Here is a 19,002-nt window from a genome sequence, read left to right as displayed (position 1 = left end):
TTTAATTATTAGAGAAGATACAAATCAAAAGCACAATGACATGTCAGGCGGTGGTGGCGCACACCTTTAGTCCCAGAGCTAGGAGGCAGAGGCAGGCAGATCTCCTGAGTTCAAGGCCAGCCTGGTCTACAAATGAGTTCCAGGACAGCCAGGGCTATACATAGAAGGCCTGTCTCAAAACAAACAAACAAACAAACAAACAAACGAACAAACAAAAAGTACAATGGCTAGTGTTGGTAAGGATGCAGCGTTGGTGAAGACGCAGCGTTGGTGAGCATCTGCAGAAACTGGCACTCTTACACACCGTTTGTGAGAATGTCAGCCTGTGCAGGTAGGAGACAACAAACAGAGAAGCCTTCTCTGCAAAGCTCTTAGGAAATCTTCCGTGGCAGTTCTTGTTAAGGACCATGCACAGGAAGGCTGTTTCTTCACAGCTCCATTTTATTAGAGTTCCACTTCGGTAGATGGTTTTCACACCTACAAGGGAATGGTATTCAGCATTTAAAAGGAAAGGAATGTGGACACATGCCATAGCATGGATGAACTTTGAGAGTGTGATGTAAAGTAAAAATAAGCCAGACACAAATGCTGGGATTAAAGGCATGTGCCAGCCTGGTCTACAGAGCTAGTTCCAGGACAGCCAAGGCTACACAAAGAAACCCTGTATTGAAAAACATAATAATAATAATAATAATAATAATCAGTCACAAAAATTAATGATTCTACCTAAATGAGGCTCTTAGAGTAATGAAACTCACAGTGTAGCATAATGGTTGCCAGGACCAAAAAAAAAAGGGGAAACTTTTCAGTTAATATGTATTTTCAAGAGTGTATTAACTATAGATATAGGCATGGTGGTAGCCATACAGCATTGTGAATGTGTTTCACACAGTGAACTATGAATGAAAAAATACTATAACACATTTTATATTATGAATTTTGCCAAAACTACAACAGAAATCTCTGTAATGGAAAGGGTGGAGACTATGGACTCTGGGGCAACAACGTTCTCCTTCCTGAGTGTGTGTCCAGTTACCCTGGACAACCACACGGGGAAGGTTCTGAGGAGGGCTCCTTGGATGGCTCCTGCACTGGCCATGTTGTTCTAATCCCCCACTGGTCCTTAAAGAATTCCACGGAAACCGGGCGTGGTGGCGCACACCTTTAATCCCAGCACTCGGGAGGCAGAGGCAGGTGGATTTCTGAGTTGGAGGACAGCCTGGTCTACAAAGTGAGTTCCAGGACAGCCAGGGCTATACAGAGAAACCCTGTCTCAAAAAAGAAGAAAAAGAAAAAAAGAATTCCACGGGACTGTGGGCTTCCACGGAGCCCATGACATAGGTGGATCTAAAGGGACTGTCTCCCTGTCTCCCTTTAGACTCCTCTCCCCAGAGAACTCTTTCCTGAACTGGCTCTACCTTCTGGCCTGGCAGGACTCAAAGTCCTCACCCTCCTCACTATACTTGGTTCACATCACTAGGAGGTCTAAGTGTGAGTGTGTGTGTGTGTGCATCTGTCTGTCTGTCTGTCTGTCTGAGTTGAGTAATATCCAATCCTAAGAGCTTTTCAAAACATTGACCTACATCATAAATAGACAGGGTGGTCAGCTGCTAAGTCAATATAAATAATTTTTATGAAAAAAATCATGATGTAATTTTTTGGCAAAAAAGAAAAAGTAAAGTTGTAGAAAAATCCAGAGAAGAAAAGAGTCTCATTATAATACAACTTTCTATTGTGCTGTGTATGTGAACAGAAAATGTTACCCCTTACCCCCCACAGCAGTGGACAGAGCTGTGTCACTCCAGCAGTAAGGACTGGCTAGGCACTGAGAGTCTCCATCTACCTCATCAAAGGAGGACTTTTCAATAAAAGCTTGCTTTTGTGCTTAGTGACTACCAACATGGGTAGTCTATGTCTGATCAATTATGCTACTCAGAATTTGTACTGACAGTGGGATGCAAGAGTATTTTGTTTTTTAATACTTTGGACCTAACATTTATAAGGAAGTTTGTAAAAGGCTATAAAAAAGGTATATGCAACCTTAAAAGGTATGTAGTTGCATATACCTTTTTTCAAAATAAAACATGTTTTACATATTTTGAAATATAATAAATGTAATAATAAAAGTATTGACTTAATAATGTATTCATTAATAAATTAATAAATAAAATAAAAATTAAATGTGATGTGTACTAATATAGTAAATATGATGAAATAATGATTAACAATATTATAAAGATAATGCATAGGATAAAATTGAGTGCCAATGAAATACCTAGAAATAAAATTTTACCATGCTGAAAACATAAAATATTATTTTAAATAATCTGACCGATTAAAAGTAGATTATGATTGTCATGAAATAATATAGCTTACAATGTCCACATGTAACTCAGGTGACTTTCAGGAGCAACCAAAAATATCTCGCAATGACTAAAATCTACCTACTGCCCACAGTCTCACTGCCGGGTGTGAGCAAACACCTCAAACAGATCAAGTCCTGTTAAGCACACAGACTGCCATCAAACATCAACCAACAGTTACAAAGCAGTTCACGCACACGGGTTCCGTGAACTTGCCAACAATTGTCTGGAGGCAGCTACTCGAACATTCCAGATCTGATTTCTCTCACACTCCCTGGGCTTTGGACCACCAAACATGGTCACCACCACCACCACCACACATGCACACACACACAGACACCACCACACATGCACACACACACAGACATACACACACAAACACCACCACACATGCACACACACACAGAGACACAGACACACACAGAGACACCACCACACATGCACACACACACAGGGACATACACACAGACACACACACACACAGACACCACCACACATGCATGCACACACACACAAACACACAGACATACATACACACATACACAAAGACACCACCACACATGCACACACACACAGACATACACACAGACACACACACAGACATACATACACACATACACAAAGACACCACCACACATGCACACACACAGACAGACACACACACACCAGTCTGGTATATTTTCGTTTTGGTTTGGTTTGTTTGAAAAAGTGTCTGGCTATGGTGCCCAGCCTGGCCTCAACCCCTGGGTCACCTTTCTGTCTCATTCCCCAGAAGAGCTCCGCTGCCCACCAGCTCTCCCTTTTCAGTCAGTGTGTGGTAAAATGATTGCCCCAGAAACCCCACAGTTGGCACTCATTGCAGCACTTACTATTAACAGGCCAGTCTTCACCCGTAACTATGGCAGTTAGCAGAGTTTCCGATGTCCTGTCAATCATCTGAGCCTCAGGTTGGCTGGAGCCTCTGTAGATGCTGTCCCTGGGCTGAGTTAGCCCACTTCCTCACTGATGTCCCATGGCACCTGGGTGACAGTTTAGCGTAGGTAACACACACATAATATCAGAGACTACAGAAGTTTCAAGTAATTCATGAGCATTTTTTAACACCAAAAATTAACACCAAAAATAACCTCGGTCCAAAAATCACCAAGGAATGCTTACCCTGCTGAGCATCTTTAAAAGCAGGAACACTGAATAATAAGATACTAGGCCTTACAATACCACGATGACACATTAAAGCCTGTGGCATATGCAGCACACCAGAGTATAAATGCTTTCATTTGAATGTAGGACAAAACTCGGTCAACTTTGACATGAGCAAAGAGGTGCACACATTTTCAAATTTGCTTTCGAGGTCACCTAAGAAGCTGGATACCTGTTCAGCAGGACCGTCTTGAGGTGTGTGTGTGTGTGTGTGTGTGTGTGTGTGTGTGTGTGTGTGTGTGTGTATGTGTGTGCCACCATGTGCCTCTCCTTGGAGCAGGATGGGCCCTCCTACATCAACTAGCAATCAAGAAAAACACTCCACAACACTTCTACAGGTCAGCCTGACTAGGGAAGGCCTCACCTGGAGCTCCCTCTCCTCAGGTGACTGACTCTAGGTTTTTTCCAACTTAACAATAAAAACTACCCAGCACGGTCACTGTTGGCAAAAATTCTGAAGATGACAGAATTATTTTTATTCCAAGAAAGAAAGAAAGAAAGAAAGGAAGGAAGGAAGGAAGGAAGGAAGGAAGGAAGGAAGGAAGGAAGGAAAAGAAAAAAGAAAAAAGTCTTTTGAAGTTCAGAATGGTTCCGTTGGTACTGTCACACACGTGTTAGACCTGACTTTGGATGCCAGCGCCGAGGAGCTACGGGCTGCAGGATCGCTGGGGCTTGACGGCCAGTGCTCCAGGGTCAGTGAGAGACCCTGTCTCAAAAATAAGGTTGGGAGCTATTACGAGACTTTCTCAGACACATCAGAGGTTCAATAATAACGCGGAGACTTTCATACAGTTTAAGGTTGTAGGCCGTTAGTTGGGGCAATCTCTCAGCTACTGTTTACACTTAGACTATTCTAGCTTACGAGCCCACCATGTGGCTAACTCTGTACCTCCCTGTTCTGCTCTGGCTGTGTCTGTTCTCTTCCATGTCTGTTTCTGCATCTTCTCTGGCACTCTCTCCGTCAGGAAGTTCCGCCCTTGTACTTCCTGTCCCAGCTATTGGCCATTGGCTCTTTATTACAACCAATCAGCAGTGAGACAACACCATGTCTTTGCTTGCTTGCTTTTAGGAAGGTGAGGAAGGACAAATATTTACAAAATAGAAAACCCAGTGTGGGGCCATAGAAATGACAATACCAGAGTCCTGCCAGCACTTAGTTCTCTGCTAGTAAAAAATTAACAGTTGAAAATACAGAGATACACTTTTATACAGTGTGAGGAAGGTCACCCAAACGAAGAGCAATTGGGGAAGACACCCAATATTGACCTTTGGCTTCCACATATGGGACATGGGTTTGTAAGTTTGCAAATGCACAGAGAGCCTTTTTAAAAGTAGGATTTTGAATGCCAGTGGTGAAGAAACAGAGGCAGACATTCTAAGTGGGGTAGGAGATCATGATGGGCAGAACTCAGGGCTTTAAAGAGGGCAGTGGAATTAATAGTGAGTCTGTTCAACTAAAGACAAGCAGGGCAGTGGTGGCCAATTCCTTTAATCCCAGCACTTGGTAGGTAGAGGCAGATGGATCTCTGAGTTTCAGGTCAGATCGGTCTACATAGTGAGTTCCAAGACAACCAGAGCTACATAGTGATACCCTATCCAACAAGCAAACAAACATGATTATAAAGTATGAAGGAGGGATTGCCTCACTCTCCACAGAATCAGAAGGGACTACATTCTAGGTAAAGAAATCACCCTGAGCCAGGCATAGTGACAAATGTCTTTAATCCTAGTGCTCTTCAGGTGGACCTCTGAGTTCCAGGCCAACCAGGGCTACACATAGGAAACCCTGCCTAAAGGGGGAGGAGGAGGACGAGGAGGAGGATGAGGAGGAAGAAGAGGAGGAAGAGGATAAAGAAGATAAAGAAGAGGACAAAGAAGAAGACAGACAACAACAAAGACGATGGAGATGATGAAGATGAAGAAGAAGAAGAAACAATTCTGAATATCTTACAATGTCAGAGTGTAGGGGTTTCTCAATGTTGCAAGACAAGAGAGCCTTTAGATTTTCATGGAGGGAATCATCAGATTTATAGTGTCTAGGACAGGCTGAAAATAGAAGATGCATCTAGCAACAAAGAGCTGTAGGAGGATGTAGGAGCTGTAGGACATCCTAATCAAAGTGGTGAGTGACCAACACCATCGCCACCCTTCCAACACATACATAGTCCACTCATAGTCTGACATAACCTATATAATTGTAAAATAAATGTTAAATTGTTATTTAAAAATACACAAAAGGGTCTGGAGAGATGGCTTACTGGTTAAGAGTACTTGTTGCTCTTGCAGAGGATCAAGTTCAGTTTTCTGAATACTGGGTGGTATGCCTATGAGTTCCTCTGTGCCTCTGGCATATTATCCATGACTTAGCTAGGCCACTTGACCAGATGGGCTTCAACTCGATGAATCTCGTCATCAGGTAAAGGTCTAGAGATTCAGTAGCTGAATTTAAGGCCACCCCTGGGCAACCATGCCTTTGTTAAGCTACAAGGCTGTTCCCTGATATCTTTCCTAGTATATTCATACAAGGTGTATCTATACAATTTGGTACTTTAGAACCATTTTTTTGCATGTAGCACTGGTCATAGAAGGCAAGCTAGGGTGTTCTTAATCAAATTGGGAACAACACAAGTAGGCTATCACTAGAGCTCCATTTCCTTAATTTTACCATCTCCCACAGGGGTAAGGACGGCCACGTTTCTGTTGTGTGTAATTTTAAAAACAGGCTTACTCCTTTTCGAGAGCTCTGCCTGAGCTCTTTTCATCTCTTGTGGCTAGTGCCACCAACAACCACCCAGGTCTCACTCAGCCTCCATGCTAGCTCTCTGCTTGCTCCTTGCCCGGTGCTGCAACGGCCATCCCACCCAGCTCCTACACATCGGCCATCCATCCCACCCAGCTCCTATGGCTAGCTTCGCCAAGCCGCTCCGGTCTCTTTGTTCTCTGGCTGATGCTGGCAACGACCATCTCATCCAGCTCCCCTTAGTCCTGTGGAAGGAAAACACTAGAGACCTTTATATTTTAAAACTGAGCAGATAACTCAAAGACTAGGTGAAGAATATCCTGCCCCATCCTCTTTGGCCTCCGCAGCCACCTGAGGAGGGTACAAACCATCGGTGCCCCAAGAGATCTACATGTCTGCAGCTTCCTCTCCCTTTCACCGCCTGGTCTGACTCCAATCCTCTCCATCCCCCTCTCTTCCTCTCTGGGACCCCAAAAACCCGCATCCATATCTTCGCCTAGCCATTAGCTTCTGCTGTCTTTATTTAGCTAATCAAACAATTAGGGGAACAATTAGGGGAACTTCCCCTACACATTTTACCAAATGGCCACTGCCCAGAAGTTTTCTCATAGTTAAAAGATACCTTTACCATACCGAGAAACAACAGACTCAGTGCCTAAGCCACATGATGCAGAACTAAAGAACTATGCTTTAATGAATCAACAAGGTTACAACAGAGCCAACTTTTGGAGATTTCAAGTCACCTTGGTTGTAGGACAAGGAAATAGAATTTCTTGCAATTAATAGGAATAAGAATGAGGGGTGAGTTTAAAACTTCTGAGAAGGCAGTGCACACCTACACATTTCCAGTTAAAAAATATCCAGGGAGAGCTGGGGAGTGGTGGCACATGCCTTAATTCCAGCACCTGGGGGTTGGAGGGTGGGATCTTTGAGTCTGATCTTTAAATTCAAGCACAGCCTGGTCTACAGAGTGAGTTCTAGGACAGCGAAGGTTACAGAGAGAAACCCTGTCTCAAAAAAAAAGTAAAACAAACAAACAAAAATTATCCATGGAGAGTCAGAGGTCTAGGTCAGTGGTAAAGTGACCAGGCACCTAGATTCAATCCTCGCCATCGACATCACATGCCCCTGAATAAAATCTTTGCTGGGCACCAACTGGAGCATAGAAAGGAGCAGCTTATGTGTGGGACCAGTCCCCTTCTAGTTTCTTCTGAGAAACTAACTTCAGAGTACTTGATGATATCTAGGTATTTTTCCTTGACTACTCTAAGAAATGCCATGTGATAGAGTTTGCAGTTATTCACATGAAAAGGTTATTTCTAGGATTTTTATAGCAAAGCAGATAATATCTGGAAAATTTACTGAAGCCATATAAAATCTGCATACCTTGGAACGTTCTACAGGCTACATTACTTCCGGTTAATAACTGAACTCGAAAATATTTGTATTTGAAATCCTCCTGTTTCTTACCTAAAGACTTCAGGAAGCACATAGGCTGTCGTTTCCCTTCCTCATAGTTTGCTTGCCAATAAAACACCTGTTTTCAGAGGTTATTTGCAATCATCTGTTTTACATGTTTCTTAAATGTCTTTTCCTTCAGGAGAAAGAAAACCCTGTTCATCCATGTGAATCAGTGGAAATGCTTTCCTGCAGAAGCTGGGCTTCCAGGACATAACTTCCAGCTTCTTCTTTGAAAACTTGGGCTGGGGAACACCCCAGTCTGGTGGCTCATTTGTATACCCAGCACTCAGGAGACGAAGGCAGCTGAATCCTACATTCAATGCTAGCCTAGACTACACAGAGGGTTTGAGGCCAGGTGTGTGTGTGTGTGTTTCTACACACAAACAACAAAAAGAGATCAGAAAGAAGTCACTGGTGAATGTGCAAGTCTCCTGCTCACCCACTTCTGTCCCCAGGACGGCACACGGACACGATGCTTCCAGTCCAGCTAATGAACTGACCGGAGCTTTTCACTAAGTACTGTGCATGCCTCCAGTGAGGACCCGAAGGAAGCTAAGCCAGAAGCAGCACTGGTGTGGAGACAAGATTCTGAAGACCACTTTAAGACCACTTTAAACTAGCAAGATGGTGAAAGGCCACCTCACCTCAAGCAGTGACTGCCATCTGTGTGTTCTGGTCATATTGACATAGCAAACATGCCTATGAGGGTTTACATGCAAACTGGCATGAAGATGAATTGGGGCAAAGTTTGCTTTTTTTCTTATTTATTTGGTCAGCGAGGTTTTTATTTGGTTGGTTGGTTTTGGGTTTTTTTTTGTCTCTTTTGGGGGAGGTGGGGGGTTGGTCCTAGAACTCACTCTGTAGACCGGGTTGACTTTGAACCTGCCTCCGCCTCCTGAGTGCTGCAATAGAAAGCACGAGCCACATTTGCTTTTCATACTTTGTGAAAACTCAAAGTCAAGTTCTGTAAGGGAGCACTACCCTAACCTAAGCTGGAACCAAGCCCTCTTTGCTGCAGCTGTATTTTTAATACTACCACGAAAAAGCCTCGCTATCCTGGTAAGATCAAGTGCAAAGCGGGTAATTAGGGGAGAGAGGCTTTAGCAGAAAAACATTTGTGCAGTTTATGTCAACAGGAATTTCAACCTGCACTCCACTTCTAAGTGTTTTCTAAAGATACTGTAAATGCACTCCTGTGAAAAAGCAAGTAAAACACGGACAACAGCAAACGTGTATAAAGTGAAAACGGAAGGTGTAACGGCTTGGTGAGGGTTCCATAAAGATATCTGCTCTCAATGTACACACAAAAGTAATATGGTAGTGGATACTCATAATTCCAACACTTGGGAAGCTGAGGTAGATATGGGTCCGAGGGTAGCCTAGGCACTTAATGAGTTCCAGGGCAGCTGTCTCAAAGATAACAAAACTTAATATGGCAATCACTAGCCAGTTGACAATACTGTGGCAGTGTTTCAGAATCAGTAACCTTGGTGGTAGCTTAACTAAGAATGGCCCCCTAGGCTCCTGTGTTTGAATGTTTAGTCATCAGGGAGTGGCACGACTTGACAAGGACTTGGAGGTGTGGCTTTGTTGGAGAATGTGTCACTGGGGGTGGGCTTTGAGGTTTCAACAGCCCAAGTCAGGCCCAGTGACTTTCTCTTCCTCCTGCCGTCTGCAGATCTGGATGTAGGACTCTCCAGCATCATGTCTGCCAGTGTGCTGCCATGGTCCCTGCCATGATAACAGACTAAACTGCTGAAACTGTAAGAAAACTACAACTAAATGCTTTCTTTTATGGGTTGTCATGATTATGGTGTCTCTTCACAGCAATAGAGCAGTGAACAAGACAGAAGTTGGTACCAGAAGTAGGGTATTGCTGTGACAGGCCTGACTGTGCTGGTTGTTGGTAGAATGTGGACTTTGGGCTTTGGATTAAGAAAGCAGTTGAACCCTTTTAAGCAGGGCTTAATGGGCCATACTGGCTGGAACATGGAAAACAGTACAGAGGGTGATTTGAACTGTGGGGGACCAGCTCAAGAAATTCCAGAGAGGAGTAAGTGACCTAGAGATATCTTGTGATAGTTTGGCAAAAATGGTGGCTGCTTTTTGCCCTGTCCTAAAAGTCTGCTTGAGACTAAATTGAAAACTTTTGGATTAATTGCATTGGCACAGATTTCAAGACAGCCTAGAATACTGACTCTATTGTGTGGCTATTAATGGTCGAAGAGATCATTTGCATATCTATAATGAAAACAAACAAGCTGAGCAAGGAAAATGACAAAGTCTTCAATGTGAGAAGCATCGATCGGGAGCTTAGTCCAGTGTTCTAGGAGATAAAAAGTTTAAAGAAAACGTGACACTAACTGGAATAAAGGCAGTGGTGACCTCAGGGCAAGACCCCAGCCAGCTAAACTTCCAACTTGTGAAAAGTCAATTCCTTCCTCTGCTTGACTGTCCTAACATCTATAACATATCTATTAAAAGGGATACAAAGGCACAAAGTCAATTGCTAAATTATATATTACATGTTTATTAGGAATACAACTTTTATGTAATATTTACATGTTATGGAAAAAATCAAAAATATTTACAAAATTTTGGAAGATAGATGTGCTCTAATTACAACCCAAAGTAGTGAACAGCGCTCCTTAAACGCTTGCGTGTGCGAAGAGCTCTGTGTGTACAAATTCTTAGTTAAAGAAGCAGCTACAAAGTTACCGCTGTACACAAGCAAGAACCAGCTTGCTAGATAAGATAGTCTCCCACTGAATCTACTGGGCCTCTTTTTTTTTTTAATTTTTTTTTAACATTAGTGAATTTTTAAATGGAAAAAAGAATCACTATAAACTCATATGGCTTTAAATTGTAACCTGTACCCAATATAAACTTGCATGTTGACACTCAGTATAAAGGCCATGGGGATTAAGAAAGTGCACAAGGTTAACCATTCCAAGCAGTTTAACATCTTAAGGTAACACCTGATTACAAACAGACATTGTAGCAGTGTCAGACTTCAGATACTAAAGCATCAACTGCCCAATAAAAGCACATTTAGTCAGATTTTAGTAAGTGTAATTGTAACTGGCATTTTAAAGAACGTAAGAGTTAGAAATTCTAATTTTGCTAGTTAGTAAAGATCAAATTATCTTATGTTTACCTAAGTCAAACCTAAATTTAGAATTGGAGTAACACTGAATATAAAATGCTCACTTTGTATTACATATTGTGAAAAGGAATAGATTTCTGCTGTGTTTAATATAGCAAGACGTTATATTAATGTCTAGTAATATGGATATTATTTTCTGTAAAGCTTAACAAAATTAACAAAATTAGTGTTTTATATAATGGTTTACCAGATATAACACAAGCTATCATTTCTATGAAAAATGAAAAAGACGTTGGTATTTATCATAAATTCCCATTTGTAAATTATGAAACTTTGTCTAAAACATTTATTTCTTTTGTTAATCACGATTTGCTATAAAGCTACTACTCTGAATGAACAGTTCCTTTTCAGAAACTCTTCATCCAATCCTTCACCACTTCAAATACTTACTTCTACCATATGGGAATCTGACAACTTTCTAATTGTTAAAATAAAACAAGGGACAGTACTTTTCTCACTGTTAAAATGAATCTTTTCAAAAAATTATTTGTAAAATGCTAGGAAACTTGTGTTCACAACACAATAGTGTGTAAATTCTCTTTGATAAGTAGGGTCAAGGGAAATGCTAAATTACAGTTAAAATACCAGTTACCAATTTATCACCACAGTTTCAGAGCTTGTCTGCTTCACGCACTTATAATGAGGTCAATGTTGAATATCTGAAGGTAATTTTATTCCCAGTAAACATACTCCATTAGGCTGATTTGTTTTTCTAGTGGCTACTGTGCATCACTAAAGAAATGAGACAGGATTTTTAAGTATAAATTATCTTTTAGTTATTTTGAATTTTCTTCTCAATTACAAGCCAAAAATATTTTTAAAATTGCAAATATCTTTTAAATATGCTTGAGCACTGTATGAATCTGAATACAAGATCCAGAGTGAGGAGAAAGTGAGGCACATTAATTAACACAAACTAGAGAGGCACATTTCTGGTTTTTGTTATTGTTTTAAAAGGCACACATTATGTAGTCCATATAAAAATAAATTAAATCTACAGCATTAATTCATCAAAACAATCACAACTTCTATAAAGTTAATTAACGCAGAAGTAAGTTCTTCTGCAGTCCTTTGTAAGCTTATTTTAAACACATTGCACTTGAGAATCTCAAAGATCATATAAAACACCATTTACACTTTATTAATATGCTTATGAGAATAAAATTATAGGGATGGTTTTTGTTTGCATACAACTTGGACTCTGGTCTGATTTCCTTATGGCACATAACTCAATTAGATTGAGTTCTGAGTTAACATTCAAAGCCTAAAAATTCACGTTCTGCTTATATTTATTCAACATAAAACTTACCAAACTTCACAGGTAACTCTGAGTCTAAATACTTCTGGAAAGCTAAATAACATCTGTGCTTGCTCTCCTGAAATGTTAGGCTTGTTACTACATTCTAACCTTTTTAAGAACACAGACCTGAAGATAACAGACTTCATTTTAGTGGCAATTTGAATACATGTGCTTCCAGAATATTGCATTTGATCATTTACTGTGTACAAGGTCATTTCAGTGCTGTTTCTCTCAATGACACTTTGAAAGTGCAAGTTAATGTTTGTAGTCAGCTTTCAAAGAGCAAATTTGAAAGACATCATACAAGTAAAAATAGTGTTTGGAAGGAACAGGCGATGCAGAGTGGCAGGTGCACACTATTCCCTTGAGAAAACCGCATTCGGGGTCCATCAACAATCCGCCAAGTATCGTCCTGAAAAACACCAAGCAGATCGTTAATTACAATTTCAAATATACTCAAATGGCCACAATGCTTTCTGTGGTTACAGACACCGAACTCTAGTTCCAGCCTGTCACTGACAAGTCATTAGAATCATATCTATGCTGATAACAGAAAACACTCTACCAAGACTGCCTCTACCTGACGTGTGTGTGTGTGTGTGTGTGTGGAAGGTGGAGGGGGGAATATTCCATGCTTTTAAATTATAAACTGCTAGAGCACCAGTATTCCCCATGTTCCCACACTTACTTACCAGTGGCAAAGCGCTTCTTTACTAAGGAAAGTCTATAGCCAGTACCCACAAGCTCAACATCCACTCCTGAGAGCGTACTGCCCTCACTGAGGAATTGCACTGCCAGTGTTGTAGGTTTGCTGGGTCCTTCTGAAAGATCAAATTTTGCTCTGAGGGATCCAGAACCTGCAAAGAAAAGAATAAAGACCTCATAATGGATAAAATACATTGCACACCAAATAAAGCTAAATGAGCATCTAAGCCAATGGCTCTCAACCTCCCTATGCTTCAACCCTTTAACATGGTACCCTCATGCTGTGCTGACCCCCCAACCATAAACTTACCTTTGTTGCTACTGTTATAAATCATAATCTAAATATCTGATATACAACCTCCAGACGGGTCACCACACATAGGCTGAGAACCACTGGTCTAAGCTAAAGTTACTAAGCCAATGATAAATTCATAAGATGCATGTAGTAAACAAACCATTGTCCTGTTTGAAATCAAATCTTATCCAGTGAGCTGGAATTTGCACTATATAATCTTTTTTTCTACATTTTTAAATGTAGAAGCGCTGTCTGCATGTACACCAAGATGCCAGAAGAGGGCATCAGATCCCTTTATAGATGGTCATGAGCCACCATGTGGTTGCTGAACAGTAAACTAACTGCTGAGCCATCTCACCAGTCCCCACTAAGAAATCTTCATCTGTCCTTTTCCTAACAGTAATGTTCAAAGATGGATATTACTTAGATAGATGCCTGTGAGACATACATGTTAAAGTAAGTCAACAAAGATGAAGGAAGGCACAGAGGACAGCACACAGGAAACACTGGGATTGGGGGGTCCACGTTGGGGACAGACCCAGGACAAGACAAAGTAAAGAGAAGTGGGTGCTGAGTACCAGACCATGCAGTCCAGGGGGATGAAAGGGAGGGATGGGAGGACAGCATCAGCCTCACTATTCCATACTCGTCTTTACTTATTAGCACCATGCTCTCTCTCACCAACTGCGCTAACTGGCAAGTCGCACTTTTTTAAATTTTACTCATACAACATTACCCCTTAGGTATACTGTAAGTCTTTCTTTCAGATATAGTCATTTGTTCAATGTATCCTGTAGGAGGTGGTTCTGATGTTTTGATCAAGAATCTGTATGTGAACACTGAAGGTCTTGTTTCCCAATTGGTTTTTGATTGATCAATAAAGATTCTAGCAGCCAATGAGCTGGGCACATATGCAAGTTTTCCACAGGCAGGCTAGCAGACACAGGAGAGAGGACTAGAGAATCATCATGCTAAAAATAGCCAGCAGCCATGTGAGATCTGCAGTGGAATGGCCATTGGCTGGTTCCCTGATTGGGCCTGCAGTAGCAGGAAGGAGTTTAGGAAGGCAACTAAGGGCAGATTTAAGGTGCTGAGCTGGGAGTGAAAGGAAGCGTGCGATAGCTGAGAGAAGCTTAGAAGAGCCCGGCCACTGAGCTGAAGTATATAAAAATAAGCTAGTGTGTGTGTGTGTGTGTGTGTGTGTGTGTGTGTGTGTGTCACCCAAGGATCCAAGGGAACCTGGCAGGGCAGGTAGTGCGGTCCACCGGGAGCTTAAGGCGGGGTAGTAGGAACTACACATTATAGTATCCCATTCTGATTCCAGTACAAGTAGGCACTCAGTGACACTAATGAATCTGATAAATGGTGTGTGAAAACACACATTTCTACTGAACATTATATACCGCTGGGCATGCTGGGGTGCACTGTAGGCAGAACAAGGTACTGGGATGGAGAGAAACCTGTGAGAATAGACTTAAGAGAACCACACCTATACCACAGTATCTGGAGAACAGGACACAAGTGGGGAACACTTGCCGATGAGACTAGAATCGTAGCAAGGACCAGGCCACAATAAAAGTTATGACATAACCAAAGGTAACTCCCAAGAAAAGACAATCTCAGATGAGTGTCCGAGAGGGGAGGGGAGGAGCTAGATGCAAAGGAAGGAGGCCAACTGCAAGACAACACAACATTTTATCAAGGCTCTAGGTGACAGGAAAGAGGATCTGCAGTAGGGCCAAGGCAAAGAATATAATATTTAAAAGGAAAGAAAGAAGAAGTCTAGAAGGATTTCTAACCTCATTTAACTTGGGTTAGGAAAGGGTTTCTCAAGCAGAGTGCCATGATCCCAGTGAGAATCAAACAACTTTTCATAGGGTCGCCTATCAGACATCCTGTGTATTAGATATTTACATTATGACTCATAACAGTAGAGAAACTACAGTTATGAAATAGCAATGAAAATAATCTTATGGTTGGGGGTCATTACAACATGAAGAAATGTATTAAAATGTCTCAGCATTAGGAAGGTTGTTCGGGGAAGTAGACAGACTTGCTCAGTAGCAGCAAGACATTTTAATCCCCCTATACAAAGTTCAACACTACAGAGAAATAGGGAATAAAGTATTGTAACTGGTCTGCCCTACACTGTCATGCCTAGCGATGCATATCACAGTGAGAACTTTTAACCATTATCCACACAGCTCTGAAAGCTGTACACTTGACCAACAACTCAGCTCTGCAAAGCTGCACGGCCAGCATCTGCCGAGGAGCAGCCCCCTCTTAAGCTTTACAGCTGCTTCCTGGGCACTGAGATAAAAGAGAAAGCAGGCTACTATGTTACAGGGTTTGAATCTGGGTCTTTCTCTGTAAAGGTTTAACTGACAACATCAAAATCACATATATAAAATTCTCCCATTTCCTCACATAGGACATTTTTATACCTGAGTAACAGTAGGAAAAGTTCTAAATATGTGAATAGAAAATATGAATCTTGTTTTTGAGAGAACAAATTCCTTTTCTGGTATATTTACAATTATCACATGCCTTTTAAATAGAGTAATAAGACATTTTCTTTTCCTTGCTGCTTGGCTGTAAGCCTAATACACAGGATTTCTGATTTACTTTCAGTCTAAGTTAAAATTTTCAGTGTGGTTTACAAAGAACTCTATGGTAGGAGAGAAGTCAGTGAAGCTAAAATGCTACCTGTAAGCACTGAACAACAGAAGGAACTTCAAACCAGCCGGGTTATCTCTCTAGAGCAAATCTGATCCTGCATAACAGATATAAATAAACAGACAATCCAGAGTTGCTGATGGTCCTTTGTATAGAAATACTAAAGAAGAAAAACCACTGATATTCTCAAAATATTCAAAATGAAAAAGCTGAACAAAACTGGAAGAGCTAAAGCACTTGCTCTGTTAGAAAACTGAGTGGAGGCTAATTAAGAAGATGGGCCCTCTTTTACTAAGAGAGACTAGGATTATCTCATTCTAGGGAGCTGATTGTCATGGAAACGGTACACTAGTTTTAAAGACACAACCTGAGAGGAGATACTGGAGTGATTACTAGCCATATGGTGAACACAGACAGATGCAGTCAGTAGGAGACAATAAACTTGTTTCTCCTTAAAACTGCCACACAGCACTGAAGACTAATGTTAACTCCAAAGGAGTGAACAGAAAGGCTCCCTCAGCAAGACAGACACGTTTCTATGTAACTGCAGAGGGGAGAGCAAAGGTACCCCATTATCACGATGAGCTTAGTCATTTGCGATTCTTTGAGTTATCTACATGGGGATAGTTACGTTCTGTTCTGTTTTTTAATTCTATTACTAAGCATTTCTCTTATGTAACACAAGAAGCATTTATCTTGCAGTTATACAATTATGTTATTTTTCTTACAGGGAAGAATGAAAACTGATCTGAACCTCAGCTTGTCCATTCTTATTTGGGTGTTAACTTCCACCTAGTGGTCAGTTCTAGAATTGAAACATGAAATTCCAAGAGGAAACTTTCCAGTGAATAAGCCTTAAAAAAAAAATCAAAAACAAAAACAAAAAGATAAGATCCCTCAGCAGTGCCTTACCAAGCCTCAAAACCTGAGTTCCATCCTCAGGACCCACAAAGTGAAAGAAAGAGAACTGACTGCTGCCAGTTGTCCTGTGATCACACCTGCATGCACTCCTACACATAATAAATAAAGGTAGAAAAAACGGGCGGGGCGGGGCGGGGTGGGGCAGCAGAGTAACAAGAGGGAACACACCCTTACCTCCACTGTCTGATTTCTCCGAAATCCCAGATAATTTCCAAAAGGCTTTCATTTGTTCTGCATTCCTGTAATAAGAACAAGTATCTTCAAATTCAGTCTCTTACGTATCTAATATATGAACGGACACTCAGTAAATGTACCTCAAATATTTTTATTGTAAAAACTATAGTATCTGTTCAGAAAAAAATGTAGAACTCTCACCTCCTTCTCCAGTGCCATGCCTACCAGGAGGGCTGCCTTGATGATAATGGACTGAACCTCTGAACCTGTAAGCCAGCCCTAATTTAATGTTGTCCTTTAAGAGTTGCCTTGGTCATGGCATCTGTTCACAGTAATGGAAGCCTTAACTAGGATACTGTTCTTTCAATTCTATGCAGTCATAGCAACAGGCCTGCCACTGGCACGTGTAGGAGTTGGAGGATCTCCTCTACCTGGGTTCTCAGGAACCTTCCTATGGTTCTCAGGTTTACTAAGGTCATCAGGTTTGCATGGCAATCACTTAACCCACTCACTATGCCACCTCAGCAGCCCAATTGTTAACTTAAGGTTAGAACTGTTGCAGCTGGAGACAAACAGAAATGCAAATGGAACGCAAAGATAGTTTACCATATTGCAGGAGGAAGGGACTGCATATTTGTGACACCTCCATCCACGGGTACCACCACCTGTATGTTGGAAAGCACACTCGGAGCGACCATAGCTTCTGGGTTGTACTTATAATCCACTCTCAGATCTGTGGTGCTGGCACTACATTTCCAGTAGGTTGCAAGGTTTAGAGGAGTGGACTGAATGCCATTCGATGACACCTGAAAAAGAGTCAAGCAATAACTGTGTTTGCCTGCAGAGTCCACAAAGCACTTTCATAACACAAACACCTAAGCCTGTGTGTGAATCTGCAGGACCACAGCTGCGCAGCAAGGAGAGTGGCTGTTGCTAGGTGAAACACTCAGCTCAGAGGACCAGGTTTACTGGCAAACTGCCATGATGCAGTTCCCCAGAATCCAACTACAGAAAATCTGACTTTACAACACAGTAGGGACAGCACCCAGAAACCAGCATTCTATTAAGTAATTTATTATTATTTATTTATTTATTTGGTTTTTCAAGACAGGGTTTCTCTGTATAGCCCTGGCTGTCCTGGAACTCACTTTGTAGACCAGGCTGGCCTCGAACTCAGAAATCCGCCGGTCTCTGCCTCCCAAGTGCTGGGATTAAAGGCGTGCGCCACCACGCCCGGCTTATTATTTATTTTTATAAAGTCTAAAGCCTTTCAAAAGATTCTAAGATTCATCATTAATTATATATAAAATTATAAAAACTTAGATATACATCAGTGAGAAAAAAGGGATCCCATGTGGATCCCAAAGCCTAGAATGAATACACTTCTAACTTCCAACATTCAGTAACTTTAACCATAGTGAATGGCGTGATTCCTCCTGACTCTTCAGCTTCTTTCTCAACGGGCTCCCTGAAGCCATTTTCTTTTGTCCAGACCCCTTTCTTCCTAACCTAACAATATTTCTTACTGATCATGCTCACCATCACCTTGTCCCAACGCTTAACAAGCACTAATTACATATGTTTCTTTTAGAAACACAAGTTATTTTAGTATCACTATACTATTAAAAATTCAAACATAAATAGAAAATAGAAAATCCGTCTCTAGCATGTGTGTGCATGCATGTGTGTGTTGCCAGGGATGAAACTCTTATCTAACAGTAATAAAAACTCTAGAGAGACACTTAACTCCTGTAGTATTAATAGAAACTATAATTGTCTGCTACATTGAACTTTAGTTGACTGCTCTGGCATTTCTTTATGAAGAACAATGATACTGGAATTTCCAGGTTAAATTCATGTATTACTATTTACTCAGTAGTTTATTTACCAATATATGGTAAACACTTTGTTGTGGCTGAAAGTCATTAACTAATATATTCTCAATTTCTCAAACAATCTTGCGCTCTTGGAATGGACCTTGTTTGGCTCTGACATTTTATT

The 19,002-nt window shown here is 41.2% G+C and overlaps 1 protein-coding gene and 1 long non-coding RNA gene across 3 annotated transcripts in view; both read right to left on the bottom strand.

Moving 5' to 3' along the window:
- On the bottom strand, positions 1-4,514 carry LOC110308695 (uncharacterized). The gene is made up of 3 exons (XR_002379599.2): positions 4,453-4,514; positions 3,233-3,382; positions 1-477 (listed from the first exon to the last, which is right to left on the bottom strand). It is a non-coding gene; the product is annotated as an uncharacterized LOC110308695 (long non-coding RNA).
- Positions 4,515-10,274: 5,760 nt separating this feature from the next.
- Fcho2 (FCH and mu domain containing endocytic adaptor 2) overlaps positions 10,275-19,002 on the bottom strand; it is a 93,881-nt gene continuing 85,153 nt past the window's right edge. For both annotated transcript variants that reach the window (XM_021179877.3, XM_029468219.2), the window contains exons 23-26: positions 17,608-17,807; positions 17,002-17,066; positions 12,923-13,087; positions 10,275-12,642 (exon numbers count right to left, since the gene is read on the bottom strand). In XM_021179877.3, the coding sequence (XP_021035536.1) occupies positions 12,620-12,642; positions 12,923-13,087; positions 17,002-17,066; positions 17,608-17,807 (453 nt within the window). In that variant the 3' untranslated portion in view covers positions 10,275-12,619. The remainder of the gene's footprint in view (positions 12,643-12,922; positions 13,088-17,001; positions 17,067-17,607; positions 17,808-19,002) is intronic.

The sequence above is a fragment of the Mus caroli genome, unplaced genomic scaffold (assembly GCF_978045245.1).
Source record: "Mus caroli unplaced genomic scaffold, Mus_caroli_1 scaffold_15, whole genome shotgun sequence".
NCBI lineage: Eukaryota > Metazoa > Chordata > Mammalia > Rodentia > Muridae > Mus > Mus caroli.
The sequence above is the reverse complement of the archived record's forward strand: the minus strand, read 5'-3'. Positions and strand labels throughout refer to the sequence as shown.